At 35.7% G+C, this 27,825-nt stretch overlaps 1 protein-coding gene across 1 annotated transcript in view; it reads right to left on the bottom strand.

The window, feature by feature from the left end:
- The window catches only part of PRDM5 (PR/SET domain 5), a 224,758-nt gene that overhangs the window by 59,974 nt on the left and 136,959 nt on the right, over positions 1–27,825 (bottom strand). Inside the window, exons 11-13 of the mRNA XM_059169390.1 lie at positions 25,241–25,334; positions 20,701–20,861; positions 17,547–17,640 (exon numbers count right to left, since the gene is read on the bottom strand). Of these exons, the coding sequence (XP_059025373.1) occupies positions 17,547–17,640; positions 20,701–20,861; positions 25,241–25,334 (349 nt within the window). The remainder of the gene's footprint in view (positions 1–17,546; positions 17,641–20,700; positions 20,862–25,240; positions 25,335–27,825) is intronic.

The raw sequence follows: 27,825 nt of genomic DNA, 5'->3' as shown, positions 1-27,825 counted from the left end.
ATCGAGCCCCGCATCGGGCTCTCTGCTAGGCGGTGAGCCTGCTTCCCCTTCTCTCTGCCTGCCTCTCTGCCTACTTGTGATCTCTCCTCTCTCTGTCAAATAAATAAATAAAATCTTAAAAAAAAAAGAAATATATAATTAGCTAGGAAAAGAAAGTCAAAGACTCCTGACTCAAGGCTTCAGTCGACCAGGTGTATAAATGATACCCATCACATGTGATTTGTCTGAGGAAGCACACCATCTTCACAAAGTCCTTCATGAGCACACCAACAGAAGCAAAGGGGACTGCTTCACAAACAGGAGAAACATCTGAACGATCCATACACTAGCAAAGTTTTTAATGTTCTGACAAAGAAAGAAAAACTCCTACATGAGTTCTCCCTAATACTGTGTACAGGGACACTGTAATGTAGGTAAGGAGAGAAAGGGAAGGTAATTACTGATTTGGTTTTGTTGGTAGGCAGTCAGACTTCAGTGGGAAAACTAATCCTTTCACCCAGCAGTTCCCCGTGTTTAGGAATTTCTACCAGAAGTTTTATTTAGCCCCATATTTATGACCATAGTTTGGGAACAGTGATCCTGGGGTGAAGTTCTCTCAGAAGCTGCATTTGGAGGGGCTTTCTGTTAACAGTGCAGGCAAGGAACAATCAAGAGTATATAACTTTGAGCAGCAGGAAGCCCTGAACTCTCCTTACCTCCAAACTAGAAAAGGAATAAAACCTTCTCCAGCCCTGATGCACACTTTGGAGTCGTGGGAAAACAACACACAGAAAAGTTGGTCTCAAGGGAGAAAATGGTAGCAATGGCAAGAGGAAGCTAGTATCAGAGGAAACTCTTGTACTTTTCCTAAACTAAAGGACAATGTTGGTATTCCAAATTTAACAGAGGTAGCTATATAATATTAGGTAGTAATGGATTAATAGATAAAGCTGCTGAGATACAGTTCATGAAACTGGGCCACTTCCATTTTTTAGGAACTCAGTTTAAAAAAAGGGGGGGGGGAGGAAACAAAATGGCAGAGGACTAGCAGACTGAAATAAAATCAAGGTCCTAGCAGTTCAGCTAGATAGTTATCAAGCCATTCCAAACACCTACAAACTCAACAGGAGATATAAGAGAAGAAGAGCAGCAATTCTAGAAACAGAAAATAGACCACTTTCTGAAAGGTTAGATATGCGAAGAAGTGAATCTGAAACAACTGGAAGATAGACCGTTGGCAGAGGGGGCAGCTCCCAGCAAGCGGTGGAGAAGCAGAGCACAAAATCAGAACTTTTAGAAGTCTGCTCCATTGAGGGACATCGCCCCAGAGGCTAAGCTGAGGTAGAGCCCTGGTGGGGACAGTGTTGTCTCAGGACCCATGAGGTAACAGAAAGACTGGGGGTGTCTGAGTGTGCCAGAATTCCCAGGTATCAGAGAGGGGAAGCTGACTACAGAGAAGGAGCCAAGGAGAAAGCTCTCAGCTTGGGGTTAACTTAAACTATGATGGAAGGCACAGTGGGCCACTGCACTTCAAGCAGAGAACCCCAAAAGTGGCAGATCTGGAGAGACTCCTCCTTCCTCCTCCAGGAGGAGCAGCACAGGAGCACAAGGCAGGAATCTGCTGGGTTTGGAGACTCCAAATGGGGCAGTGTGCCAGAGACAGAAATACTCGGTCACAGGCTGGGTGAGAACAGAGTGCGCAGGAGACCAGTGAGACCGGAGGGATTGACTGCTTTTTTTGAGGGTGCACTGAGGACTGGGGTCCTGAGCTTTTGGCTCTTCCAGGCCAGAGACTGGGAGGCCACCATCTTCATTCCCATTCTCCAAAGCTGAATGGAAAGTGTTCAGGGAACAAAAGCTCTGAGAGTGAACCCACTCAGATTACTTAGCCTGGCCCTGAGCAAGGGGAGTGCAATTCTGCCTCAGGCGAAGACATTTGAGAATCACTGCAACAGGGCCCTCAACCAGAAGATCAGCAAGAACATCCAGCCAAGACCAAGTTCACCGATTAATGAAAACTGTGGAATGCCAGAGCTGGGGAAAACCACATACAGAATTCACAGCTTTTTCCCCTTTAGTCTTGCAAAGTTAAATATTTTTAATTTTATTTTTTTCTTATTCTATTTTTTTAACTTTTCCTCTTTCCTCTTTCAATGTATTTTTTTAAATAGTTTATCTTAAAAATACCTTAAAAAAAAACTTTTTAAATTTTCATTATTATACACATAGTTTATCCCTTTATTGTGTTTAACCTTATTTTTGATATACATATACTTCTTTTTCTTTAAAATTTAGGGATACAATTTCTTCTAATACATCAAAATATACCGTAAATCTAGCACATGGCTTTGTTCTAGTCTTCAGCCTGATCACATTCTCTCCTTTTTTTTCCTTTTTCTTTCTTCTTTTTTTCTTTTTCCAGCCAACTTATCAATTCTTTCTTAGAATCTTTCTTTAATTTTTATCTTTACAATCGTATTCCATCCCTTCATTGTGTTTACCCTTATTGTTGTATATATGTGTTTTTTGTTCTTTAAAATTTGGGGAGATACTTTCTTCTAAGAGAACAGAATACACTCAAAATCAAGTGGGCAGCTCTGTTCTATCCAACAGTCTAAAATATATCCATACATATTTTATAAATATTTTTAATTTTTTCATTATTATTTTTCCCACTTTCTTCTCCCCCCAGTTTTGGGGTCTCTTCAGATTTGGTTAACATACATTTTTCTGGGGTCTTTGTCAGCCTTTTAGTATTTTATTCTCTCATTCATATATTCCTCTCTGGATGAAATGACAAGGCAGAAAAACTCACCACAAAAAGAAAGAATAAGAGGCAGTACCAATGGCTAAGGACCTAATCAATATGGACATTGGTAATACATCAGAACTAGAGTTCACAATGATGATTATCAAGATGCTGACTGGGCTCGAAAAAGGCATAGAAGATATGAGAGAATCCCTTTCTGGAGAAATAAAAGCCCTTTCTGGAGAAACAAAAGTACTAAAATCTAACCAAGTTGAAATAAAAAAAGCTATTAATGAGGCACAATAAAAAATGGAGGCTCTTACTGCTAGGATAAATGAGACAGAAGAATTAGTGATATAGAAGACCAAATGATGGAGAAAAAAGAAGCTAAGCAAAAGAGAGACAAACAAGTACTGGATCACAAGGGGAGAATTTGAGAGATAAGTGATACCATAAGATGAAACAATATTAGAATAATTAGGATTCCAGAAGAAGAAAGAGAGAGGGGGGCAGAAGGTATATTGGAGCAAATTATAGTACAGAATTTCCCAAATATGACAAAGGGAACAAGCATCAAAATCCAGGAGGCAAGAGAACCCCCCTCAAAATCAATAAAAATACATTCACACCCCGTCATCTAAAAGTAAAACTTACAATTTTTAGTGACAAAGAGAAAATCCTGAAAGCAGCTTGGGACAAGTCCATAACATACAATGGTAGAAATATTAGATTGGCAGCGGACTTATCCACAGAGACCTGGCAGGCCAGAAAGAACTGGCATGATATATTCAGAGCATTAAATGAGAAATATATGCAGTCAAGAATACTATATCCCCCTAGGTTTTCTTTGAAAATAGAAGGAGAGATAAAAAGCTTCCAAGACAAACAAAAATTAAAGGAATTTTCAAACACCAAACCAACACATACAGGAAATATTGAAAATGTTCCTCTAAGCAAAGAGAGAGACTAAAAGCAGTAAACCAGAAAGGAAGAGTGACAATATACAGTAACAATCACCTTATAGGCAATACAATGGAAATAAATTCACATCTTTCAATAGTTACCCTGAATGCAAATGGGCTAAATGCCCCAATAAAAAGACACAGGGTAGGGGCACCTGGGTGGCTCAGAGTGTTAAGCCTCTGCCTTCGGCTCAGGTCATGGTCTCAGGGTCCTGGGATGGAGCCCCGTGTCAGGCTCTCTGCTCAGCGGGGAGCCTGTTTCCCCACTTCTCTCTGCCTGTCTCTCTGCCTACTTGTGATCTCTCTGTGTGTGTCAAATAGATAAATAAAATCTTAAAAAAAAAAAAAGACACAGGGTATCAAAATGGATATAAAAACAAGACCCATTGATATGCTGTCTATAAGAAACTCATTTTAGACCCAAAGACACATCCTAATTGAAAGTGAGGGGATGGAAAACAATTTACCATGCATATGGACATCAAAAGCAAGCTGGGGTCGCAATCTTTATATCAGATAAATTAGATTTTAAGCCAAAGCCTATAATAAGAGATGAGGAAGGACACAATATCATACTTAAAGGATCAATCCAACAAGAAGATCTAACAATTGGAAATATCTATGCCCCTAACAAGGGAGCAGCCAATTATATAAACAAATGAATAACAATATCAAAGAAACACATCAACAGTAATACAATAATAGTAGGGGACTTTAACAGCCCCCTCACTGAAATGGACAGATCATCCAAGCAAAAGATCAATAAGGAAATAAAGGCCTTAAATGACACACTGGACCAGATGGACATCACAGATATATTCAGAACATTCAATCCCAAAGCCAAAAAATACACATTCTTCTCTAGTGCACATGGAACATTCTACAGAAGATATCACATCCTGGGTCACAAATCAGGTCTCAACTGGTACCAGAATATTGGGATCATTCCCTGAATATTTTCAGACCACAATGCTCTGAAACTAGAACTCAATCACAAGAGGAAAGTTTGGTATCTTCTTTGCAGAAATGTCTGTTCATGTCTTCTGCCCATTTCTTGATTAGATTATTTGTTCTTTGGGTGTTGAGTTTGATAAATTCTTTATAGATTTTGGATACTAGCCCTTTATCTGATATGTCATTTGCAAATATCTTCTCCCATTCTGTCAGTTGTCTTTCGGTTTTGTTAACTGTTTCCTTTGCTGCGCAAAAGCTTTTGATATTGATGAAGTCCCAATAGTTCATTTTTGCTCTTGCTTCCCTTGTCTTTGGCGATGTTCCTAGGAAGAAGTTGCTGCAGCTTAAGTCAAAGAGGTGTTTTCTGTGTTTTCCTCAAGGATTTTGATGGATTCCTTTCTCACATTGAGGTCTTTAATCCATTTTGAGTCTATTTTTGTGTGTGGTGTAAGTAAATGGTCCAATTTCATTTTTCTGCATGTGGCTGTCCAATTTCCCCAACACCATTTGTTGGAGAGATTGTCTTTTTACCATTGGACATTCTTTCCTGCTTTGTCGAAGATTAGATGACCACAGAGTTGAGGGTCTATGTCTGGGCCCTCTATTCTGTTCCATTGATCTATGTATCTGTTTTTGTGCCAGTACCATACTGTCTTGATGATGACAGCTTTGTAATGGAGTTTGAAATCCAGAATTGCGATGCCACTAGCTTCGGCTTTCTTTTTCAATGTTCCCGTAGCTATTTGGGGTCTTTTCTAGTTCCACACAAATTTTAGGATTATTTGTTCCATTTCTTTGAAGAAAGTTGATGGTATTTTGATAGGAATTGCATTAAATGTGTAGACTGCTTTAGGTAGCATAGACATCTTCACAATATTTTTTTTTCCAATCCATGAGCATGGAACATTTTTCCATTGCTTTGTGTCTTCCTCAATTTCTTTCAGGTGTATTCTATAGTTTTCTGAGTACAGATTCTTTACCTCTTTGGTTAGGTTTATTCCTAGGTATCTTATGGTTCTGGGTGCAATGTAAATGGGATCAACTCCTTAATTTCTCTTTCTTCTGTCTTGCTGTTGGTGTATAGAAATGCAACTGATTTCCGTGCATTGATTTTAGGTCCTGACACTTTACTGAATTCCTGTATGAGTTCTAGCAGTTTTGGGGTGAAGTCTTTCTAGTTTTCCACATAAAGTATCATATCATCTGCAAAGAGTGAGAGTTTGACTTCTTTCTTCGCTGATTCGGATGCTTTTTATTTCTTTTTACTGTCTGATTGCTGAGGCTAGGACTTCTAATATTATGTTGAATAGCAGTGGTGATCGTGGACATCTCTGTTGTGTTCCTGACCTTGGGGGGAAAGCTCTCAGTTTTTCTCCATTAAGTATGATATTCACTGTGGTTTTTTTCACAGATGGCTTTAATGATATTGATGTATATACCCTATATCTCTACACTGTGGAGAATTTTGATCAAGAAAGGATGCTGTACTTTGTCAAATGCCTTTTTCTGCATATATTGAGAGTATCATATGGTTCTTGTTCTTTCTTTTATTAATGTATTGTATCACATTGATTGATTTGCAGATGTTGAACCAACCTTGCAGCCCATGAATAAATCCCACTTGGTTTTGGTGGATAATCCTTGTAATGTACTGTTGGATCCTACTGGCTAGTATTTTGGTGATAATTTTTGCATCCATGTTCACCAGGGATATTGGTCTGTAATTCTCCTTTTTAAAGGGGTCTTTGTCTAGTTTGGGGATCAAGATAATGCTGGCCTCATGAAACGATTTTGAAAGTTTTCCATCCATTTCTATTTTTTGGAACAGTTTCAAAAGACTAGGTATAAATTCTTCTTTAAATGTTTGGTAGAATTCCCCTGGGAAGCCGTCTGGCCCTGGGCTCTGGCCTGTTGGGAGATTTTTGATGACTGCTTCAATTTCGTTACTGCTTATGGGTCTTCCATTTCTTCCTGGTTCATTTTTGGCAGTTTAATGTGCCTAGGAATGCATTCATTTCTTCCATATTATCGAATTTACTGGTATAGAGTAGCTCAAAATATGTTCTTATAATTGTTTGTATTTCTTTCGTGTTGGTTGTGATCTCTCCTCTTTCAGTCATGATTTTATTAATTTGCGTACATTCTCTTTTGTTTTTTGTCAGTCCAGCCAGGGGTTTATCAATCTTATTAATTCTTTCAAAGAACCACCTCCCATTTTTATTGATCTGTTCTACTGTTCTTGTGGTTTATAGCTCTTTGATTTCTGCTTTGATCTTTATGATTTCTCTTCTCCTGCTGGGTTTAGGCTTTCTTTGCTGTTCTTTCTTTAGCTCCTTTAGTGAATGGTTGGGTTGTGTATTTGAGACTTGTTTCTTGAGAAAGGTTTGTATTTCTTGTTTCTTGAGAAAGGTTTGTATTGCTATGTACTTTCCTCTTAGGATCGCCTTAGCTGCATTCCAAGGATTTTGAACAGTTCTGTTTTCATTTTCATTTGTTTCCATGTATTTTATTAATTCTTTAATTTCCTGGTTGACCCATTCATTCTTTAGTAGGATGCTCCTTAGCCTCCACATATTTGAGTTCTTTCCAACTTTCTACTTGTGACTGAGTTCTAGTTTCAAAGCACTGTGGTCCAAAAACATGCAGCGAATGATCCCAATCTTTTGGTACTGGTTGAGACCTCATTTGCAACCCAGGATGTGATCTCTTCTGGAGTATATTCCATGTGCAATATAGAAGAATGTGTCTTTTTGATGGAATGTTATGAATATGTCTTGATATCTATCTAGTCCAGTGTGTCATTTAAAGCCTTTACTTCCTTGTCGATATTTTGCTTAGATGATCTGTCCATTTAAGTGATGGGGGTTAAAGTCATCTACTATTACTGTGTTACTGTTAATGTGTTTCTTTGATATTGTTATTCATTTGTTTATATAATTGGCTGCTCCCATGTTAGAGGCATACATATTTCCAATTGTTAGATCTTCTTGTTGGATAGACCCTTTAAGTATGATATAGTGTTCTTCCTCATCTCTTATTATAATCTTTGGTTTAAAATCTAGTTGTCTGATATAAGGATTGCCACCCCAGCTTTCTTTTGATGCCTATCAGCATGGTAAATTGTTTTCCACCCCTCACTTTCAATTGGGAGGTGTCTTTGGGTCTAAAATGAGTCTCTTGTGGACAGCATATCGATGGGTCTTGTCTTTTTATACAATCTGATACCCTGAGTCTTTTGTTGGAACATTTAGCTCATTTACCTTCAGGGAAACTTTTGAAAGATATGAATTTAGTGCTATTCCAACACTAATATATTCTAAATGATCCCTCTTTTTAGAGTCTTTATTTCACTACTTCATTTGGTTCATAATACTACATTCTAAGACCAATGTCACTCCCTCACTCTTCCCTCTGTGCCTCTATCCACCCTCTGACAAACCCTGACATAACCATTATAGCTTTTGCATTAGAAACTAGGGTCTTTGATATTTTTGAAAAAAATACTTAAAAGTAAATTATAATACTGTCAATGAAAATCAAAACGTATATTTTCCCTCTCTCTCTTTTAAGTTGTTATATGCACTTGTCACTAACCTCCCAAATCAACCAGGGGAGCAAAGTACAGAAAGAGAAAAAAGAATAGGAAAGAAACACTACATTCACACTGATGTGATCAGTGTTCAAAAATTATCTTAAATGTAAAAATAACATGAAGAACAAAAATCATATAGTTCAAGACTTTACAAATGACTTCTTAGGGAAAATGTAAGGCTCTGAAAGTGTGATGCTGAGACTATCATCAGATTCTACACTCTGTGAAGATTCTACACTCAACTCTTCTGTGAATTCTTAGTTTATCCGCAGGTAAGAGACCATTCAATATGACCTAATGTTAGTAATTAACCATTTAGAAAATAAATATAGCAAAATAAGCTTCCTCTCAATACAGGCAAGTTATCTTATAAAAATGTGATAAACATGCATTAAATTTTCATTTGTGTTCACAATAACTTTGGTAATTGTCTATTTTTATTTATTAATAATTGTCATATTGTCTTATTGTTGTTTATAATTATAGCTACCATTTTTATAATTTTGAACAAATATTCTAAGAAGAATGAATAAATTCCTTTAGAAAAAGAATTAGAAAAACAATGGCTAAAATCCAAATATAACCAAATTATACTATACTTATTCTTTATTTCTAAGCTGATCACACATATTTACTAAAAAAAAATTAACTATTTCTTAAGACAATGATTTATTACTATAGCCAAACAATAGTGTGCAAGCAAGCCTAGAACAGAAGGGCCAACACAGCCGGTATCTATTAACACGAAAAGTTGGTTGGAACTGTAGGCAAGTAATTAACCTTCTGGCCCAGAGCTTTAAAACCCCAAAAGCAGTTCCTAGAATTTCTTTCATAATTTATGAACAACTGATGGAATTTATGTCACAGTGCATGGATTCCCTTGCGGAATTAACCCCAGCTCTCAATGACCCTAAGAAGCTATAAACCAACAGGAGAATGTACTCTACTATTTCGGCTGACCCACAGAGTGCCATCCCTGTCACTGTAGCAGAGGAAATCGGATGATAAATTACAGAGCTGCCTGCCAGGCACAGACCTAAACATTTCACCTTCAATGATAGCAACAGCAAAACACACTACATGCATCCTCAGTCACCCCAAACCAGCCATGTCTGACAGCAAACCCTCCTCTATGTTCTACAGATGATCTATATTCTGCTGCTAAAGGTTATAAAAAGATGATGATGATGACACTGGGAACAGAAGGTCAGACCATATATCAAGGGAGGTTGCATAACTGTGGTTAAATATGGGCAGGAATAAGGAAGACAAAGCAAACAGCAGCCGTGGCAGCAACAGCTCACATATCACATGCACATACTGTGCTAAGCACTGGCAAGGTTTCTTGACATAGACTTTTCATTTGTTCCCCAAAGCAATGCCATGATGCTGGGACTCTTTTTCTTTTTTTTTTTCTTTTTCAAGATTTTTATTTATTTATTTGACACTGAGAAAGTACAAGCAAGGGGAAACAGCAGGCAGAAGGAAAGAGCAAAGCTGACTCTGCTAAGCAGGGAGTCCCATGTGGGGCTCTATCCTAAGACCATGGGATCACAACCTGAGCAGAAGGCAAATGCTTAACCAAGTGAGCCACCCAGGCATCCCCACTGGATCTGTTCTTACCCCTGTTCTTTAGATGAGGAAACTAAGCTTTGAAAGGTTAAGCAATTTACTATAAAGCTCACACAGGGAGGAAATGAGTAAAATGGAATTTGAAAGCCTAGCTTATGACTCCAGGATCCACACTTCGGATATAAACTAGGTATTAAATACCGAGAAGTGGAGATAGCTGACTTTGTAGTGGGAAAGTTTCTCCATAAGTGGAATTAAATAACAAACTACAGATCTCAGGGTTCCAAGTCAAGATTAGTAACCTCAACTGATTGCTATATCAGTAAGATACTATCATCAAAAATTATGGAAAGAATGTATATAATTCTACAGTAAGTTCAAGAGTAACAGTAAAAATCAGAATGGAACTAAAAATACTAGCAAAGTGTACACTGAACAAAGTTGAAGCCTTAGTTTAGCTCTAAAGGAACAATATACAAGTAGTGTAACCTTAGCAAATCACTACATTTTGTGGGTTCAATGAAGAGACATGAACTAGAAATTTATGAAATTCTTTTCTATTTTAAAAGTGAAGAGTACTGTATTTTAATAATCTATAAAAGCAAACGCTTTTAGAGAAAAGCCTTGAGCACACTTGCAGTGCATGTTCTTATTCTAATCATCTAATCATGAAGAATGAATGGACTTCAGAAGGTAAATACAGGGTTTGTAAGAGATAACATTTTCAAAGTTAATGGAAAAAAACCCCGCAAAGTTTTGCCAGACTTCACCATAGCAGTACAAAATGGAGGTAATTGGAAGGAGAGAGAAAAGGAGGGAAAGAAGGTGAAGTGAGGATACAACTGGTTGATTACTTAAGGTAGTAAAGGATAAAACCAATCAAAATGTGAATTGGAGAAGTTTTTAAAAATTTTTTTTAAAGCACTCTTAACAAAAAATTACAATAGAGATATCAATACTAAGACTCCTCCCAGAACTAACAGCAGTAAGCCAATAGCTATGTTCTCACTGTCTTATAGAATGGCCATTAGTCAGGAACCAATAAAATAAGACCTGTTCTGAGAAAATTCATATGAAGGAAACTGCCTTTAATCCTCCACAAAGCAATACCATCACTATACTAAATAGGAAATGATAAAAGATACCAATTGGCAAACTGGAAGGAAGAAACACAGACAGGAGTCCTGTTTTCTCTTCATAAAATGTAATGTTATTTGATGTTATACAAAAGAGAGAATTACCTTCCCCAAATATTGTTGGACACTTTGAATACTACAAAACCAAAATGAAATTGGCACCTTCAACATAATGGGAAAATCATAAAAAGAATATTATCTCTATAAAAATCCTATCACATTGCACTGTATTCAATGTACATCCACTCACTAAAAATCCCAACTACCAATAATCATTTCCTAGAAATTAAAAAAAAAAAAAGTAATCCGTCCAACTAGATGACATTCTGAAAAATGTCAAACTATATAAACATCAAATGGTTTTCTGGAAAACAAATCTATGGAGACAGTAAAATGATCAGTGGCTGCCAGGCATTGAGGGTGGGGGATAAATAGGCAAAGCACAGAGGATTTTTAGGGCAGTGAAGTACTCTGTATGATATCATATTGATGAAGACACATTACACATTTGTCCAAACCCACAGAATGTACATCAAGAGTGAACCATAATGTAAGCTATAGACTTTGGGTGACTAAAATGTGTCAATGTGGGTTCATCAATTATAACACATATCACTTTGGGGATGTTGATAACAGAAGAGGGTATACATGTGGAGGAAGGGAGTAGGTGGGACTATCTCTGGATCTTCCCCTCATTTCACCGTGAACCTAAAACTCTAAAATATATAGATGTTTATATCTATATTATTATAATTATACACATAATATGTAATTATATATATTTTTATATATGTAAATAAATAATATTAAATATATTTATATCCATTTATAGATAAATATATTCTAAAAATAAGGCAAATCTAAAAAATAAAGGCAAAAAATCTGGAATTAAATTTAATTATCATTTTCTCTGTATGTTATTGCCCCCTATAAAGGTGACTCAGGAGAAAATGAACATGTGAATGCAAAATACACACACACACACACACACACACACACACACATACCCCTTCCATTTCACTCTAAAAGATAAAATTTTCATACTACTAAAATATGTGACTTTTAGAATTCCATTGGTCTTTTATACTGGAGACTTAAAGAATGTGTGTAATTCTTGTAATTATAACAACTGTGTAGTGGCTGTTTAGCAAAAAAGAAGAGATAATACAAGTATAAAATAAAACAGAATAAAATAAAATAGTCAAAAGATTTGGGTCTTACTACCTTGACTCGATAGGTCATTTACTTCTCTGAATCTCATCTTCCTTAACTAGAAAATGAGAATGATCTTAGAAACCTATCACACTTACTGTGAAGGATTAACTCAGATATTTGAAAGAGCGTCTCTCCTTCAATAAACTTGATTAAAAGCCCGAGACTGATCTGCCCTGCCCTTCAGCTCAGAATCCAGTCATGGAGCAGATATGCAAAGTAAGTATGATATCATAACTGAAAAGAGATGTTTATATATAGTAAGCAATGGAATCCCCAAATCTCTACTAGATGAGAGGCTATGGAGAGCAAGAGACTATAATATCCTACACAATTGTTTGTAATTATTCCAGTTCCTGTATAGTGGACCTTGTCAAACAAAATGGATAGGGTATTTGTCAGGACCAATTTCCTCTACCTTTTTTCTAATAAGAATTTTAAAAACTAGGCAAGTCCAAGTTAAAAAGAATCATGGTAAGTTTTTAGAGGTGGTTGGCCAAATATTGTTCTTTATTCCTTCATTTAAGCATGGTAATTTTACATATATTGGTGAGCTAAATCTTAACTATTAGTTAACCATGACATTAACTGTTATTTATTATACAACTGTTTACAACCGATAGCATGATAAAGCAATGGGGTAAAGAACAGAAAGGAGAGCAAATCATTTTTTCATAAATTAACTATACAATCATAGAATTCACTTTGAGAAATGTCTTTGATTGTAACATTTCTCAAAGTGAATTCTATGATTGTATAGTTAATTTATGAAAAAATGATTTTATGGTCAATTAAATTTAGATTAAAATCCAGGACTTCTCCCTATGAAGCCAGCATTCTTTCCACCACCCCACAGGTACAATAATTGTTTGTAGTTTCTTTCATTTATTCAAGAAGCATTTGCTAGTTTCTTTCTCCATGCCAGGCATAGTAAACGAGTTATCAGATATGGGCAGAGAACTTACGAATGACTGAAGAAGTATGAGCACTTGGAAGTGTGCTGTGTTGAGAGAAGTACAAGACAGAGCATACCCACCTAACGTGGTGGGAGTGAGGGATGGTCACGTGACATATCATGGAGAAAGTTACATTTACTTGTAGACTTGGGAAAAGTGAAAGAAGCCTAATAAGTGAGCCTGGAATGTCAAATAGAAGAGGAATTAATAACTGATGAGTCTCGTGATAGGTAAGGGACACTCATTTTGTAGAAAGCCAGGGTAAACCACGAGATTTATAGTCAGATAACAGCGTGACTGGGTAAGCCTTACCAACTCTTTAAGCCTTCTTCTGTAAAAAACAGATATACTTTACAATGTATTTAAAAAAAAAAACTTCTAAAGACTCTACGCCAATAGCAAATTTCATGGAATTCTCTTTTTGAGATGACTAAGCATGCCGTAATGAAGTTCTGCTTCTTCAGAAGAATCTGAGTTTTCTGAGTGACATGACTCTAAGTGATGAAACAGAACAATAGAAAGTCTGTTTATATTTAAAAAATAGAAGTCTTCCTGTTGAAAGAACTAGGCTTTGAGGGACATTCGAACAAGATGTAAGCTGTGAAGCTGGATATTCAGGAAACAGTTCTTAGCAGCACTTGGCTGGCATATGCATACACTCATTTGTTCTTACTGGAATAGAACACTCCCACTTTTAATTATGAAAATTTTTAAACAGGCAGAAAAATTGGAAAAATAGTACAATAAGCCATATATATCCTCACTTGGGTTTAATGTCACCATATTTGCTTCCTCACTCTCATTTGTCCCTTTTTAAAATATATTTTTGCACTTTTTTTGCTGCTTCATTTGAGAATCAGACGCAGAAACATGTCATATCTAAATAATTTATTTTTTCTTATTTATTCTTATTTACTTTTTAAGATCTTATTTATTTATTTGACACAGAGAAAGCAGGAGAGCACAGGCAGGGGGAGCAGGAAAGGGAGAGGGAGAAGCAGACTCCCCACTGAGCAGGAAGCCCAGGTGAGCCTCAATCCCAGGATCCTGGGATCATGACCTGAGCCAAAGGCAGACGCTTAACAACTGAGCCACTCAGACATCCCAGATCTAAATAATTTAGCATAAATCTAATAATAGCAGGTACCTGTATAATCATAATGTTAATATATTTTAAATATCTTATTAGACAAGAAACTTATTATGTGAAGACACAGAAAATCTTCAAGAAAATTCAAGTTGTCCATATTGATAATAAGAAGAAATAACCAGTTAATGATTTAGCATTTAACCTCTAAGGCCTTTATATATAAATATATTATCCTTACAAAAATATACCATTTTGTTTTTGTAACTTATATTTCTTTTCATGGTAACTAATACATGATGTACTAGTATATCATATTGCTCTTATTGCTTACAGTATATTCTAATTTATAGATATACCGTAATTTATTTAACCAGTCTTCTCAATGTTGAATTTGCAAGCTCTATTTCCATTTTTTTCTCCACTGTTATCAACAGCTCTTCAAGGAACAGGAGACTGTTCTTTCTTTTTAAACAAATTTTATTGCCTATGATCTTCTTATGGACTTAGAAATCAGGCATACTATGGGTTTATGCCTAATAAGGAAGATAAAAAGCCAAGGACTACTTTTGATGTGACAAGGTAAATTAAACTTTTAAGAGGTTATCCTGGAGAACATTACAGTTTAATTTTAAGAAAGAAGTTGGTGAGAAACACATAGTTCAGAATTTAAAACACCACTAAAAATAATTTTTCCAACCAAGTCCTTCTTTCAACATTTATTAACCAAAAAGTTCTGGTTAATCAGGAACACAGACACCTAAATGCATTTTTTTCCAACAAAAATGCATTTTTCAGGGTAATACATTTTTTAAAAATGCCAGACAACACGATAGTAAATTAGCTCCTTATCAACAGTCAATCAAGATTATGTTTATAAATTATTAAAGTTTCAGTATATTTAATGATTTAGGATCTTGATAAACTTGAAAGAAAGGAGAAGGAAAGATATTGAACATAATATTCTCAGGATGATATCCTGTAAGAAGGAAAAACCTAAGAAAAGGAGAGAACAATAATATAAGAAATTATATCAATCACTTGTTTCTTCTATACAATCAGGACATGGTGCCAAGTCTCTGGCATGATTTTAAGTCCACCGGCCCTCGACATGGCTCTCTACCACTCTTTTCCATTTGCTTCTCTCTTTTCTTTTTGTTGTTCTCTGCTTCTGTTTTGGTCCCCCAAACTTCACTTTTCCTGGCTACTTCTAAGCAAGAAGACCTCCCTTATCTCATTAGGATATCCATTATTCTACATCCATCCTGTATAATGTTTGATATGTTCTAGGTTATAGGTTTCATTTAAAAGTATTGAAGAGGCCACGCTAAGATTACAAATACTGCTTTGATGTTATGTCTTTTAGCTTTAGCCAAAAAATTTCCAGAATAAGAAATCATGTTCCACTGCTGTCCTTTCCTCTGCCTATGTGTAATAACTGTACTATTGATTCTTTGGCCTAAGTAAGCTAACATTTCCTCACCCACAAAATAGTTACTATGCTAGACTTCTACTGCCTGAGGTTCTGGGAGTACAGAGATAAAGTCAAATACTCTCCCTCTTGAATAGGAAGCTTCAGCAATGTAATCCAGTTACATTTTATCATGTACAGTCCAGCTATTGAAAACCATTAAGATTCAGGTAAAATAATCTGGCTATCAATATTTAGAGTATTTTTTCAAGTTTTTTCAAGTATGTCTCTACATGATAGACAAAATCCAGACAAGGTTCTGTCAAGAATATTTAATTGTTTAAATATATTTGCTAATGACATATCCAATTCGGGATTAGTATCCAAAATATGCTAAGAACTCATACAACTCAAGACCAAAACAACAAATAATCCAATTAAAAAATTTGCAGAAGACATAAACAGGCATTTTTCCAAAGAAGACATCCAGATGGCCAACAGACACATGAAAAGATGCTCAACATTACTCATCGTCAGGAAAACGCAAATCGAAACCACAATGAGATATCTCACATCTGTCAGAATACCTAGTATCAAAAAGACTAGAAATAACAAGTGGTGGTGAGACTGTAGAGAACGGGGAACCCTCGTATACTTATTGGTAGGAATGTAAATTGATACAGCTATTCTGGAAAACAGTTTGGAGGGTCCTCAAAAAAACTTAAAATGGAAGAACCATATGATCCAGTAATTGCACTCCTGGGTATTAACCCAAAGAAAACGAAAACACAAATTCAAAAAGATGTATGCACCTCTATGTTTACTGCAGCATTACTTACAAGGGCCAAGATATGGAGGCAACACAATGTAAATATCTATTGACAGATAAATGGATAAGAGAAATGTGGTATATATACACGATGGAATATGACCTAACTATAAAAAGGAATGATATCTTGCCATTTACAAGAGTATGGATGGACCTAGAGGATATTAAGCTAAGTAACTAAAAGACAAATACCCTACAATTTCACTTATATGTGGAATCTGAAAAACCAACAAACAAAAAAAACCCAAATACCGCCACCAACAACAAAAAGTCAAACAGACTCATAGATAACTAACTAGTGATTGCCAGAGAGGAAGGTAGTGGGGGATGGGTGAAATAGGTGAAGAAGATAAGGGAACAAACTTCAGTCACAAAATAAATCACGGGGATAAAAAGTACAGCGTGAGAATATAGTCAATAATACTGTAATAACTTTGTACGGTGACAGATGGTATGTTAGACTTATCCTAGACTTACCATGGTGAGCTTTTTATAACGCATATAATTACCAGATCACTATGTGGTATACCTGAAACAAATATTCTATGTCAACTATACTTCCGTTAAAATTTTTAAAAAGAATATTTAGTTGTTTATTCAGGCTTTACTAGGGCACAGCCCTCTTTCATGGGAGAAATTGCACAAAATGTCAGAAGAAATCAAGGGAGGATCCCTTTAGGAAGTAATCCATGGCATACCGGACACATCATGGTTGCATCACCCTCATATCCAATAAAATCCTACAGCGTCCAGGCAATATTCCAAGAACTTTCTAAATTTAAAAAAGCCACATTTGACGTCAGTTAAAGGAAGGAATTTTGAGAGGAGGCCCTTAGCCTTCTATAAAAAGTCAAACTGCTATTCCATATTCCTCTATTAGAACAGAATATACAGTAAATCGCAATTATATCACAACCAGACATTAGCCAAATTATTTCCATTTCAGATATTTAACTTAACTGAGAAAGTAAACTTATTTAAAATTTTTCTCCAGTAAGGGACGGGATTCTATAAAATTTGAAGGAAGAGAAAACAGCTAAGACTATATTTCTGGTTTTAAAAGAATGTGATTTAAGTTGTTTTTATCACCAATTACAATCTACATACCTGTGTGGCTACGGATATGAACTCTCAGTGTACCACTGCTGGCAAATTTCTGGCCACAATATGGGCAGATTTTCTCCTTTTCTCCTGTATGTGTCTAAATGGAAAGGAATAAAAAGGGTCGAGGATAAATATAAAGAATTAGGTAAAAATGATTAAGTGCCTCTGACAATGGTAAATCCTTTTTTTCCAGGATTATGTTTCATTAAAATGATTTAGTATCACAATGAGATTTTAAACAATTTATCATGAGTATTCCCACTGGTTCAGAAAAAAAAAACAAAACAAAACAAAACAAAACCTTAGACTCATGCATTAGTGCTAATTTGAAAATAATTCTGCAGTTTACTTTTTAAGCCTTTATGGAGCCCCCAAGTAAAAACGATTAAGTTATACAAAACCAGTATATGCTGGCAAAACCACATAATCAAAATGGGGTTACAGCTGCCCTTGACTGCTGCCAAGAAACACTTCCTTAGAAGCATTTTTCACATTCTTTGTGTGTATTTAACTCTTGAGGACAGAATTAATCTCAATAAAGTAATCTGTTATTTGCATTACGCTTGCCTGACTGGATTGATTTTATGACAAAGCAGAAAGAAATATAAATCTGACTTGATCTTGAAAATCAGCAGGTGTTAATTGAGCAGTCAATTTGAAAGAACATCCTTGCCCTCAACATACCTTTAATCTCAGCATAAAACAACCACACAAGGAAAGGTGAATATGTATCATCAAAAGTGAATTTTGACAGAATGTTAGAGAGTTTAAAGAAAAGAGCAAGCTCTCCCAAAAAAAGGAGACAGATGGAGCTTTTTAAACTTGTCTCGCAATCTCATCAGGATACCTTATTCTACCAGCATCCAAAACAGGTTATTTCAATAAATGAGAGGTCAGAGCTACTTTTCAAGTCACATTGTTTTTCAAACTTAGGAGAAGGGGAAAAGAAGGGAGAAGAGGGAAATTACTTCAGATATCTGCACACTGTCAGTGACACTTTTTAAATTTTTTTTTTAATTTCAATGATGACCTACACATTAATGAAAGCACACAGCAGATCAACTGGGTTACTACCACAACACAGAGTTTCTAGGCCTGTGTTTGCATTAGGTTTGTGCAAATTACTGGCATTGCCATGGGCTAATGTAAAAAGAATGGGAAAGGTTTTTGGTTTTCTTTTTTTTAAATATGTTCCCAGAAGGGACACACTGGCAAGGATAGAGTGAAAGGAGTAGGGCAGTCTCATCTCAGAAAACCACCAATGTAGCAAAACATTCTCCATATTAATTGCTAACTTTAATATAATTAGTTTCATAGCCTTATTGGTATTTAATTTGGAAATTTCCACATTTGAATTATAATATGCATTTGGATAGACACTATTGTATTTGTGGTTTTTAAAACAGTTATAAACTAAATACCTTAGTCAACTTCAGTGTCCTTTTAAATATTTTTCCATTGAAAATGATTTACATTATATTCAAATTTCAGAGCTGCGACGCTAGCCAATGACACTGGCTATAACAGACATCTCCTTGATTCTCCACTTGGCAGGCACTTAACTTTCCATTTTCACTCTAAGTTCTTATACAAAACAGTTATACATTCTTTATAGTAAGAGCCGTTACTCCTATGGTTCCCATTATGGCTCATTTTAAAGGAAATGGTATAGCATTTTAACATAGAGCATACCTATATTCTTCTCATTCCCTGACAGAAGGGGCAAGATACATCAATTCTTTCTTGACTAGTGTACGGTTGCTTAGAAATTGTGTATATCTATTATTAAAACATTGGATTATTCCAAAGAGGCAACTACCAATTTATTTATTGTATCTTTATAAAATCCACAGAATTTCTTTTGCTGCTACATAAGTATTTCATTGCTCACTTACATGACCTGGTACAAGTTTCAAACCAAACAACATTCAGTCAACAATAGTGAAAAGAACTAAAATGCTTCTTTGGTTTAATTCAAAAATATATCTTATTATTAGGTATGGAATTTGGTTAACTGGTTTTAAAAGACACTTAAGGTATAACACTAAAATATCTTAAATATAGATAAGAAAGCATGGAAACAGATCACTATGACAATATTGGTAAATGTATGAGACAAACACAAACAATGCTCTGCCACGACAATCTGTGATTGTGGACAAACAACTATTATCTCTCTTGAAAACTCACTATTTTTTCCCAGGTTGATTCAACAAGACACAAATTTATTAAATTCATACAAAAAAAATAATTCAAGCAAAGAAAGGTGAAAGACTATCCTCTCGAGAAATTTGAAAAGAGGAGACAATATTATTACTGAACATTAAAGAAACAGGTAATGAACAATTCAGTCCTTTGACACAGCCACACTAAAGACAGGTACCAAAATAAAATTCACACTGAAATACGAGTCACTTGCTCATATTCACTTAGCAGTGCACACTAAACAGCCGCATCTATGACACTTCATAGTCATTTCTAAAGTCAACATTAAAATCTATAATGGTGTTTGTTACATATGAACATTGCTATTTTTGAAAATACCCTTAAAATGTACTTACAAACCAAATAAAAATAACCTCTTGACTTGCTTAATTATCATAACATGAAAAAGATAACCTCCAAATCATTGTAAGAACTTCATTTTATTTGAGTTAAGCAAATACTTATAAGGTCCCTCTTCTGTACCAGAACTTCCCTAGGCCTAGAGATACAAGATGAAGAACAGTTCCAATCCTAGAAAAGAGCTCAATCCAGTAACTTGTCAATAAACACCTGAATCAGTTCTGAAAAATAAAATTAAGGCACTGATCATTTTTTAAGTAAAAACCTACATTAATTCAAAAACATACAAAAACTGACAAGCTTTCACTCATCAAATACTTTGTACGACCCATCTATCACCATAGCTCAGTGCTGTGGTGAAGAATTCACACCTCAATCTAGGTTCACCTTCATCCGAATGATATACCTCTTCTGAAAAAGTAAAGAGAACAGACATTTTCTGAAGAGCTCATATAAACCATGCATCCCTTGTCATTTGGAGGAAATATGTTGATTAATTAATATAAAATTGATTATCACATTATAACTAGCATGCATGCCCATATTGTTGAAGTGTGTAATTCATTCAAACTCATAGAAGGCTTCTACTTACTTTCTTATGACTTCTAAGCACTGAAGGTGTAACGAACGCCTTATTACAGAGCTCACATCTGTATTTCTTGTGTCTTTCATGGACCACCTGGACGTGCACATTTAAGGTATCCTTCCTTTTAAAGGTAGCATCACAGTGATGGCACTTGAAAGTCCTCTCACCTTAAAATGAAAACATGAAATAAGAGAAAGATCATATGCAAGAGCTGAATGATGATATCTCCCCCTCATGGGTACCAGATATAGTGTTCTTTTCTCCAAAAATTTAGTCTTATTACTAACAATTTATCATAGCCAGAAAAGGTAATGTTTCACATCTTTCAATTCCACATTTGCTCATTCATTGTGTGACCAGCAGGAAGTGCTTGAGCCCTCTTATACTCTCAGACTCTTTAACTGGAAAAGGTGGAGACTCAATTAGCTAACTTTCTAAAGGAACCATGAACTTTCTTTAGAAGTAGTAGGTCTTTCTCGGGCAGGGGCTCAGGGTTGAAGTAGATTCTCATGGTGACAAAAGGCTTCTGTCAAGCAGAGTAAGTGGCCTTTGGGGCCCCTCCTAAATTCCCCTCACTCCCACCACAGCCCTTATAGCCTTTAAGGGACAGAGCAGAATAGGGTCATGGGTAGCGAGGTGGGGAGGGAAGCCCCTACAGGCACACAAAATGGGTCAGAGCCAGACCCCTGCTAAGACAGGAGAGGGCTATAACACCCCTTCCTTCCTCAGCACTATCTCAGGAATTTGGACTAGAGGCTCCCTAACATGGTCCTTGGTCTGCTAATTAATTTAATTACCTTCCAGGCTCTCATCAGACAGGTTGGGGGGTCACCTCTCAGAAAGGCAGCTGGATTGGGGCAACTATCCTTTTCTACCCTAGAGCCCCTGGATACCTGTGAGGATATTCACCTTGTTCTCATTTTATAGCCTCCGCCCACAGGGAAAGCAACTCCACAAACTCTGTTTCGGGATGTATGGTATGGTATTTTTTAAACTTACATATGCATGGAAGTAAATGATTATGTAAGAAAGACAGACTAGTATTTGAATATATCTTCCCCTTTTAAAAAACAATTATATTAGTACAGATTTACATATTATATTCACTATGAGACAAAAGATAACTTTCTACATTGAAATAGATTACCTCAATTTCGACCAAACTCTTCCTATTTCCCTCCATTATAACCAGTACAGACTTAGAAATGTGAAGATCCTACTATTTCTTCATACCAAATTTAAGGAAGGAAGGACAAAAAGAGGTGAGAAAGAAAGAAAAGAAAAAGACAAATGACGCTTTTCAAACAGAATTATGGCTCTTTAACTTAAAATATTGGAGAGTCCTAATGGAATCTGATGCTTGGAACAAAGTTACATCCAAACCGTGCAAGAATTGTGTAGATTCTCAAAGCTATGTTTATATGTTGCCTTTGTGCATTTTTGTTGCTGGGTACTGTCACTATAATCTAATTTGTCTTTATATATCATTTTAGATTTAAATACCTCATTTGTATAAAATATATAACCAGTAATAGTAAAAGAAATGAGCAATGACGTAAGATCATAAATAAAGCAAAGCAACTCAGGAACAACTAAAAAACAAAAACAAGGGTGGCCTGCATGGCCTAGTAGGTTAAGCTTCAGACTCTTGGTTTCAGCTCAGGTCATGATCTCAGAGTCACTGGGTCCAGTCCTGTGTCTTAGAGCTCTGTGCTCAGTGGGATGTCTGCTTAGGATTCCCTCCCTCTCCTTCTCCTTCTGCCTCTCCCTGTCCTCCTCTCAAAATAAATGAGTAAATGTTTACAATTAAGTAAATAAAAAACAAAACAAAACAGTAGTTCTCCAAGATTTCTCCTATTAAAGCATTTCCATTAAACTATCACATAAATCAAAATATTGATTCCTATACAAAGACCTCATCAAGCTACACCAAGGGTAGTCCTTACCTTTCTTCTTTCAAATTTTAATTCCAGATTTCTTTGTTTTAAGCTTATCAGAACTTTTTAACTCTGAAGAGATTTTATCTGATGTTATCAGATTTCTTTGCCTTAAAGAAATAAACATAGGATTAAAGATAGGATCTTTCCTATCTTAAAACCAAGAAGCAAGCTAGTAACCTGCCTTTTGGTTTTCCATATGTTAGAAAATAGCAATAATTTCCAAAATAATTATGACGTTATTCTTCATATTTTGAGCCAGAATGCTGATAGAAGTTTCTAAAACAGCCTGCATGTTTTGAAGTTAAATAGGCTTTCATTTTCATACTGTGTAAGATAACATCTAATATTTTGTCTTACTCTGTCTCCTTCTGGTTTTTCCCATCCTTTTAGCTCATTTGCCTTATCTGATGTTTAATTTTACCTTCAATAACCCACTTGCTCAGTCAACTACAAAGCTGACTTTCCAGCCAAATGTCAGTGCAGCTTCATAAAGCCTATGATTAATATGCTGACCAACATTATATTAAATACAGAATGTGCCAACACAGTCCACACCGCTGCTTCAATCCTCTGCCTCAAGTGTATGGGAACCAATCAGCAGAAATCAAAATTAGTAGGTTCCTTATAATAAAAACTCCTTGTTGTTATTGAAACTAATTTTCATCTATCCAAACAAAAATTTCCTGAGCACACAGGCCAAATTTGGCCACAGAAGTCTTAATAGTATGAATGAGTTTCACTCACCCCAATTCCTACTCAAAAATCCATTCATCCCATAATGATTTTTTTTCTTAATCAAATGAGAGTGTGATGGGATGGAAATTACTGCTGTTACAGGGCAAATTTTCTTTTCTTTTCTTTTTTTTTAAAAGATTTATTCATTTATTTTAGAGAGAGAGACAGAGATAGCAAGGGAGAGCACGAGTGGGAAGAGAGGGTGAAGCAGGCTCCCTGCTGAGCAAGGAGCCCCAATGTAGGACTTGATCCCAGGACCCTGGGATCATGACCTGGGCCAAAGGCAGCAGCTTAATCAACTGAGCCACCCAGACACCCTAAATTTTATTTCTTAAATGCATGGCTGTCCTTAATAAAGAAAGAGAAAGTTGTGTTGACCAATTCTCCAGAGCTGTAAGGTCAAATGCAGAGTTGCACGGACCTAAATATTATCTTTTCTGTAGGAAAAGAGGCATTTAGTCATGATCTTAACACTTAGTATTTTCAAAAACTTTACTATGCTGAGTGAAATAAGTCAAGCAGAGAGAGTCAATTATCATATGGTTTCACTTACTTGTGAAGCATATGGAATAACACAGAGGACATTGGGAGATGGAGAAGAGAAGTGAGTTGAGAGAAATCCGAGCAGGGGAGACAAACCATGAGAGACTGTGGACTCTGAGAAACAAACTGAAGGTTTTGGAAGGAAGGGAGTGGGGGGTTGGGTGAGCCTGGTGGTGGGTATTAAGGAGGGCACAGATTACATGGAGCACTGGGTGTGGTGCATAAACAATGCATTTTGGAACACTGATGAAAAAATTAAATTAAATTAAGTTAAATTAAAAAACTTTATTATCTTTGGCATTTTGAACTGTAGACACTTCTACTTGACCAGAGAAAATTTCTTCCAAGATACTGTCTTATCTGTACTGTTGTCATAACTGATTAATTGTTTTACTTTCCTCAGAAATATTAAAAATTTAATCAGCAGTATTAACTTTGTTTCAGAAGATGTTCCACAGATTAAAAAACTCAAAAGCAAATAATACAAATATCGCCTACATTATGCCATTTTTCTTTACTTTTAGATACAGTAATGTAACAAATGTCTGGTTATTTCTATATCTGAACACAGAACTCACTTTAAAACTCAGCTTAGCAATAGCATTTTCTCTGAAATAACATAATATAAAGTGTCCTTTCAGCAATGTGGGTATAAGGTGTTGTATTCTAAAAATAGCTCTTTGCATGGTATGTATGTGTATAACTTCTCCCAAAAGAAAAAGAAGTGCTCCTGCCAAAAGAAGTTAAGAAGTCAGAGGCAGCATATAGTAAGAAGAGAAAGCACCTGACTGAATCTGGATGCTGTCTCCAGAGCTAGAACCCTGCATATGTCACCATGTTTCTCTGGGTCTGCATTTTCTCTACTCCCCTCACATTAACAGGTTAAATTAGATGTGCACTCTGATCCTTTCCACCTTGAAAAGTCTGTGAGCTAATAAAATCATGACAGACATCTGCATATTTTAACCATTATTCTTAAAAGGGAACAAAATGTCTATTTCAGACAAATTTCAAAGATACTTTACTGAACATAAGATTTTATATACAAACCTTAAATAGTGGAAAGAAAAGATATAAAGAAAAGATATAAAAGAAAGAAAAGATATAAAATAAAATGTCTCATAAGACAATTTATCTTTATGTGGGAAAATAAAGCAAGAATAAAGGAAGAAAAGGAGAAAGGCAGAATTACCAGCCCTTTTTACGTTCAAAAGCAGATCATGTAACTATATACAGGTCCACTTTTATGACGCCAACATTCTCAAGAGTTATAAGAACGCAGTTTGAGATAATTCAATTTGCCCTCAACTGCTTGTATTGTGACTTACTGTTATGTATGAGCAGGTGTCTCTGCAAAGAAAATGGGGTTCGGAACAAAGCTTTACATTCCTCACATTGGAATGGTCTTTCTTCAGAATGCGTCTGCAGATGAAAGAAACTGAGTCAGGAGGGTCTAGAATTATCTAGTCATGACAATAATTGGAACTTGTATTCATGATGCGGGAGAGGAAGGGGAAAGTAGACAATATCTTGTTTCTTCTGGTGACGTTCTTTTACCATAAAACCGTAAACATAAATACACTATGTTCACAGGAGAAAAACAACTCTATTTTTAAATTCTCACATTAATTATATATTTGATAAATAATAAAGGAAATTGTTCCTCTAATCTCAAAATGCTAATCTGAATATATCCAAATTTCTCAGGATTTATACTACAGAGTAAAATGATTTATAATTTCTCTGAAGACTAAACCTTCATTCTTACTGGACAGGCTTTCACTATGGTAGTACAACACTTTCAAAATAATCAAAGGAAACCGGTAAAAGGAGACAGTTTCCACCTTCTCCCCTCAACATCACTGAATAAGTTCCAATAATTTTTAGTCCTAGATACCATTTTCCCCCTAAATTAAACTAGAACATTTACTCATACTTAAATCAAGTAACATTCATTAAGTATTTATTTTGTGTCACTGCTACACTCAACACTTTACATGAATTTTTTCACTTAATTCTAACATTAATTTGATGGACAGTATACTATTACTAGTAACTCAAAGAGTTTCAATAACTTGCCAGAGATCAAACAACGTAGACGCAGCAAGTACCTTTAAACACAGAACAAACAGAAATACACTGAGAAACCATAAACAACAGAAAACTAGGAATGAAAACAAAGCAAACAACAAAAGAGTATGCTTATTCACTTCTCCTGTTTTTTTAATCACACATCAGTATTAACCTGTTTGGCACAAGCCAGTATATAAAATCTTATTTCTACCATGGATGGCAAGATAAAATCTAAAAACCAAAAATTGAACTATATTCTCTTATGATATAATAAAGCACATCATATAATTCATTAGTTTTTATGATACATGTGGCATAAAAATAAAGGGAATAAATAAAGCACTTTATTCACAGCATAAAGATTTAAAAATTTTCTTAGTTTAATGTACATTGTAATATTCAAGATGTACATATTACCTATTAACATAATGTTGGTGAAAAGGGATTACCATGTCTGTTTTCAGTTGTAAAAAATATAGAGAAAGGATGAGGGGAGCAAATATTTAAAACTTGGGAAAAATTACACATACTCAAGTGTGTTATTTAGCCTTATAAATGAACATGATAACTGGGAAAAAATAAAACAAAGAGTAAGTTTCATTCACTACATAAAATATATGGACACTTAATATAGCAAAACACGGCACTTCAAATTGAAAGAACAACAGTGGACAGTTTGGTAAATGGTTTTGAGGCAACTGTATAGATATTTAGGAAAAATTTAAACTAGATCTATTATTCATTCACCCCTTTCAATAAGTCCCATTTCGATTCAGCTTTTTTTTTCCAAATGTGAAGAACAAATTCTCAATATACGAGAAGAAAATATGAGTGAATTGTTAAATACATTTTGAGCAGGAAAAGGCTTTCTAAGCACGGCAGAAGCTCAAATAGGTAGATGAGAGAAGGCATTAAATTTAAAATTATAAGGCAAAAATGTTTGGTGGCAAAGAATATTTGCAATATGAAATAAAAATTTTAAGCTGCTAATATAAAGAGTTATGGCACATTTACAGGAAAAGATGAAAACTCAAAAAAAAAAAAAAAAGGCAAAAAGATTCCTCCAAGTAGCACTCTTACAATCTCCATTACTTATTTTGTGCCCAGGCCATGCTATGCACCTCATGCCCTTATATGTCAGTCCTGTTTTACACACGGGAGAGACAGCAGTAAAAACAGAGGACTAAGTCCTAGCTATCACGGAGCTCTCCCACTGGCAAGGAGAAAAAGACAATGAAAAAACCATAAAACATGAAGTACATGCTATAGAGAAAAATAAAGAAGGGAAAGGGGATAGCAAAAGTTTCAAAGAAAGGGGTAGCATTTTAAGCAGAAATTCTAACTGAGAAGGTGACTCAAGAGAAGAACTGATGGAAGTGAGGGAACAAGGGCATGTCTCCCTCTGAGGCCTCTGGGCAGGAAACACCACAGACGCCAGTGTGGTGGAGTGAGAGGAAGAAGCACAAAAGTGGGGAGATGACGCAGTAAAAAAATGGGAAAAGAAGGAAAAGCAAATCGTGTAAGATCTGGTCAGGCACTGCAGGAATTTTGTTTTTTACTGGAAGAGATAAAAAATCTCAAATGAGTCTTGAACCGATGGCATTTCATAGGATGCTAAGGTGGGTGTGCTGAGAACAGGAGAGAGGGGGACACGGGAAAGCGGAGAACCCAGAGAAGCAACAGCAAGAAACCAAACAAGAGATAATCAAGTCCTCCATCAGAGTGGTAGCTACCAATGTACAAAGAAGTGGTAGATTTCCAGATATATGCTGAAAGCTAACAGGTTTTTGTGGAGAGACTTGAATCTGAAGCATGAGGCACAGGAAAGAAGATCTAAAAT

The sequence above is a fragment of the Mustela lutreola genome, chromosome 1 (genome assembly GCF_030435805.1).
Source record: "Mustela lutreola isolate mMusLut2 chromosome 1, mMusLut2.pri, whole genome shotgun sequence".
NCBI lineage: Eukaryota > Metazoa > Chordata > Mammalia > Carnivora > Mustelidae > Mustela > Mustela lutreola.
The sequence above is the reverse complement of the archived record's forward strand: the minus strand, read 5'-3'. Positions and strand labels throughout refer to the sequence as shown.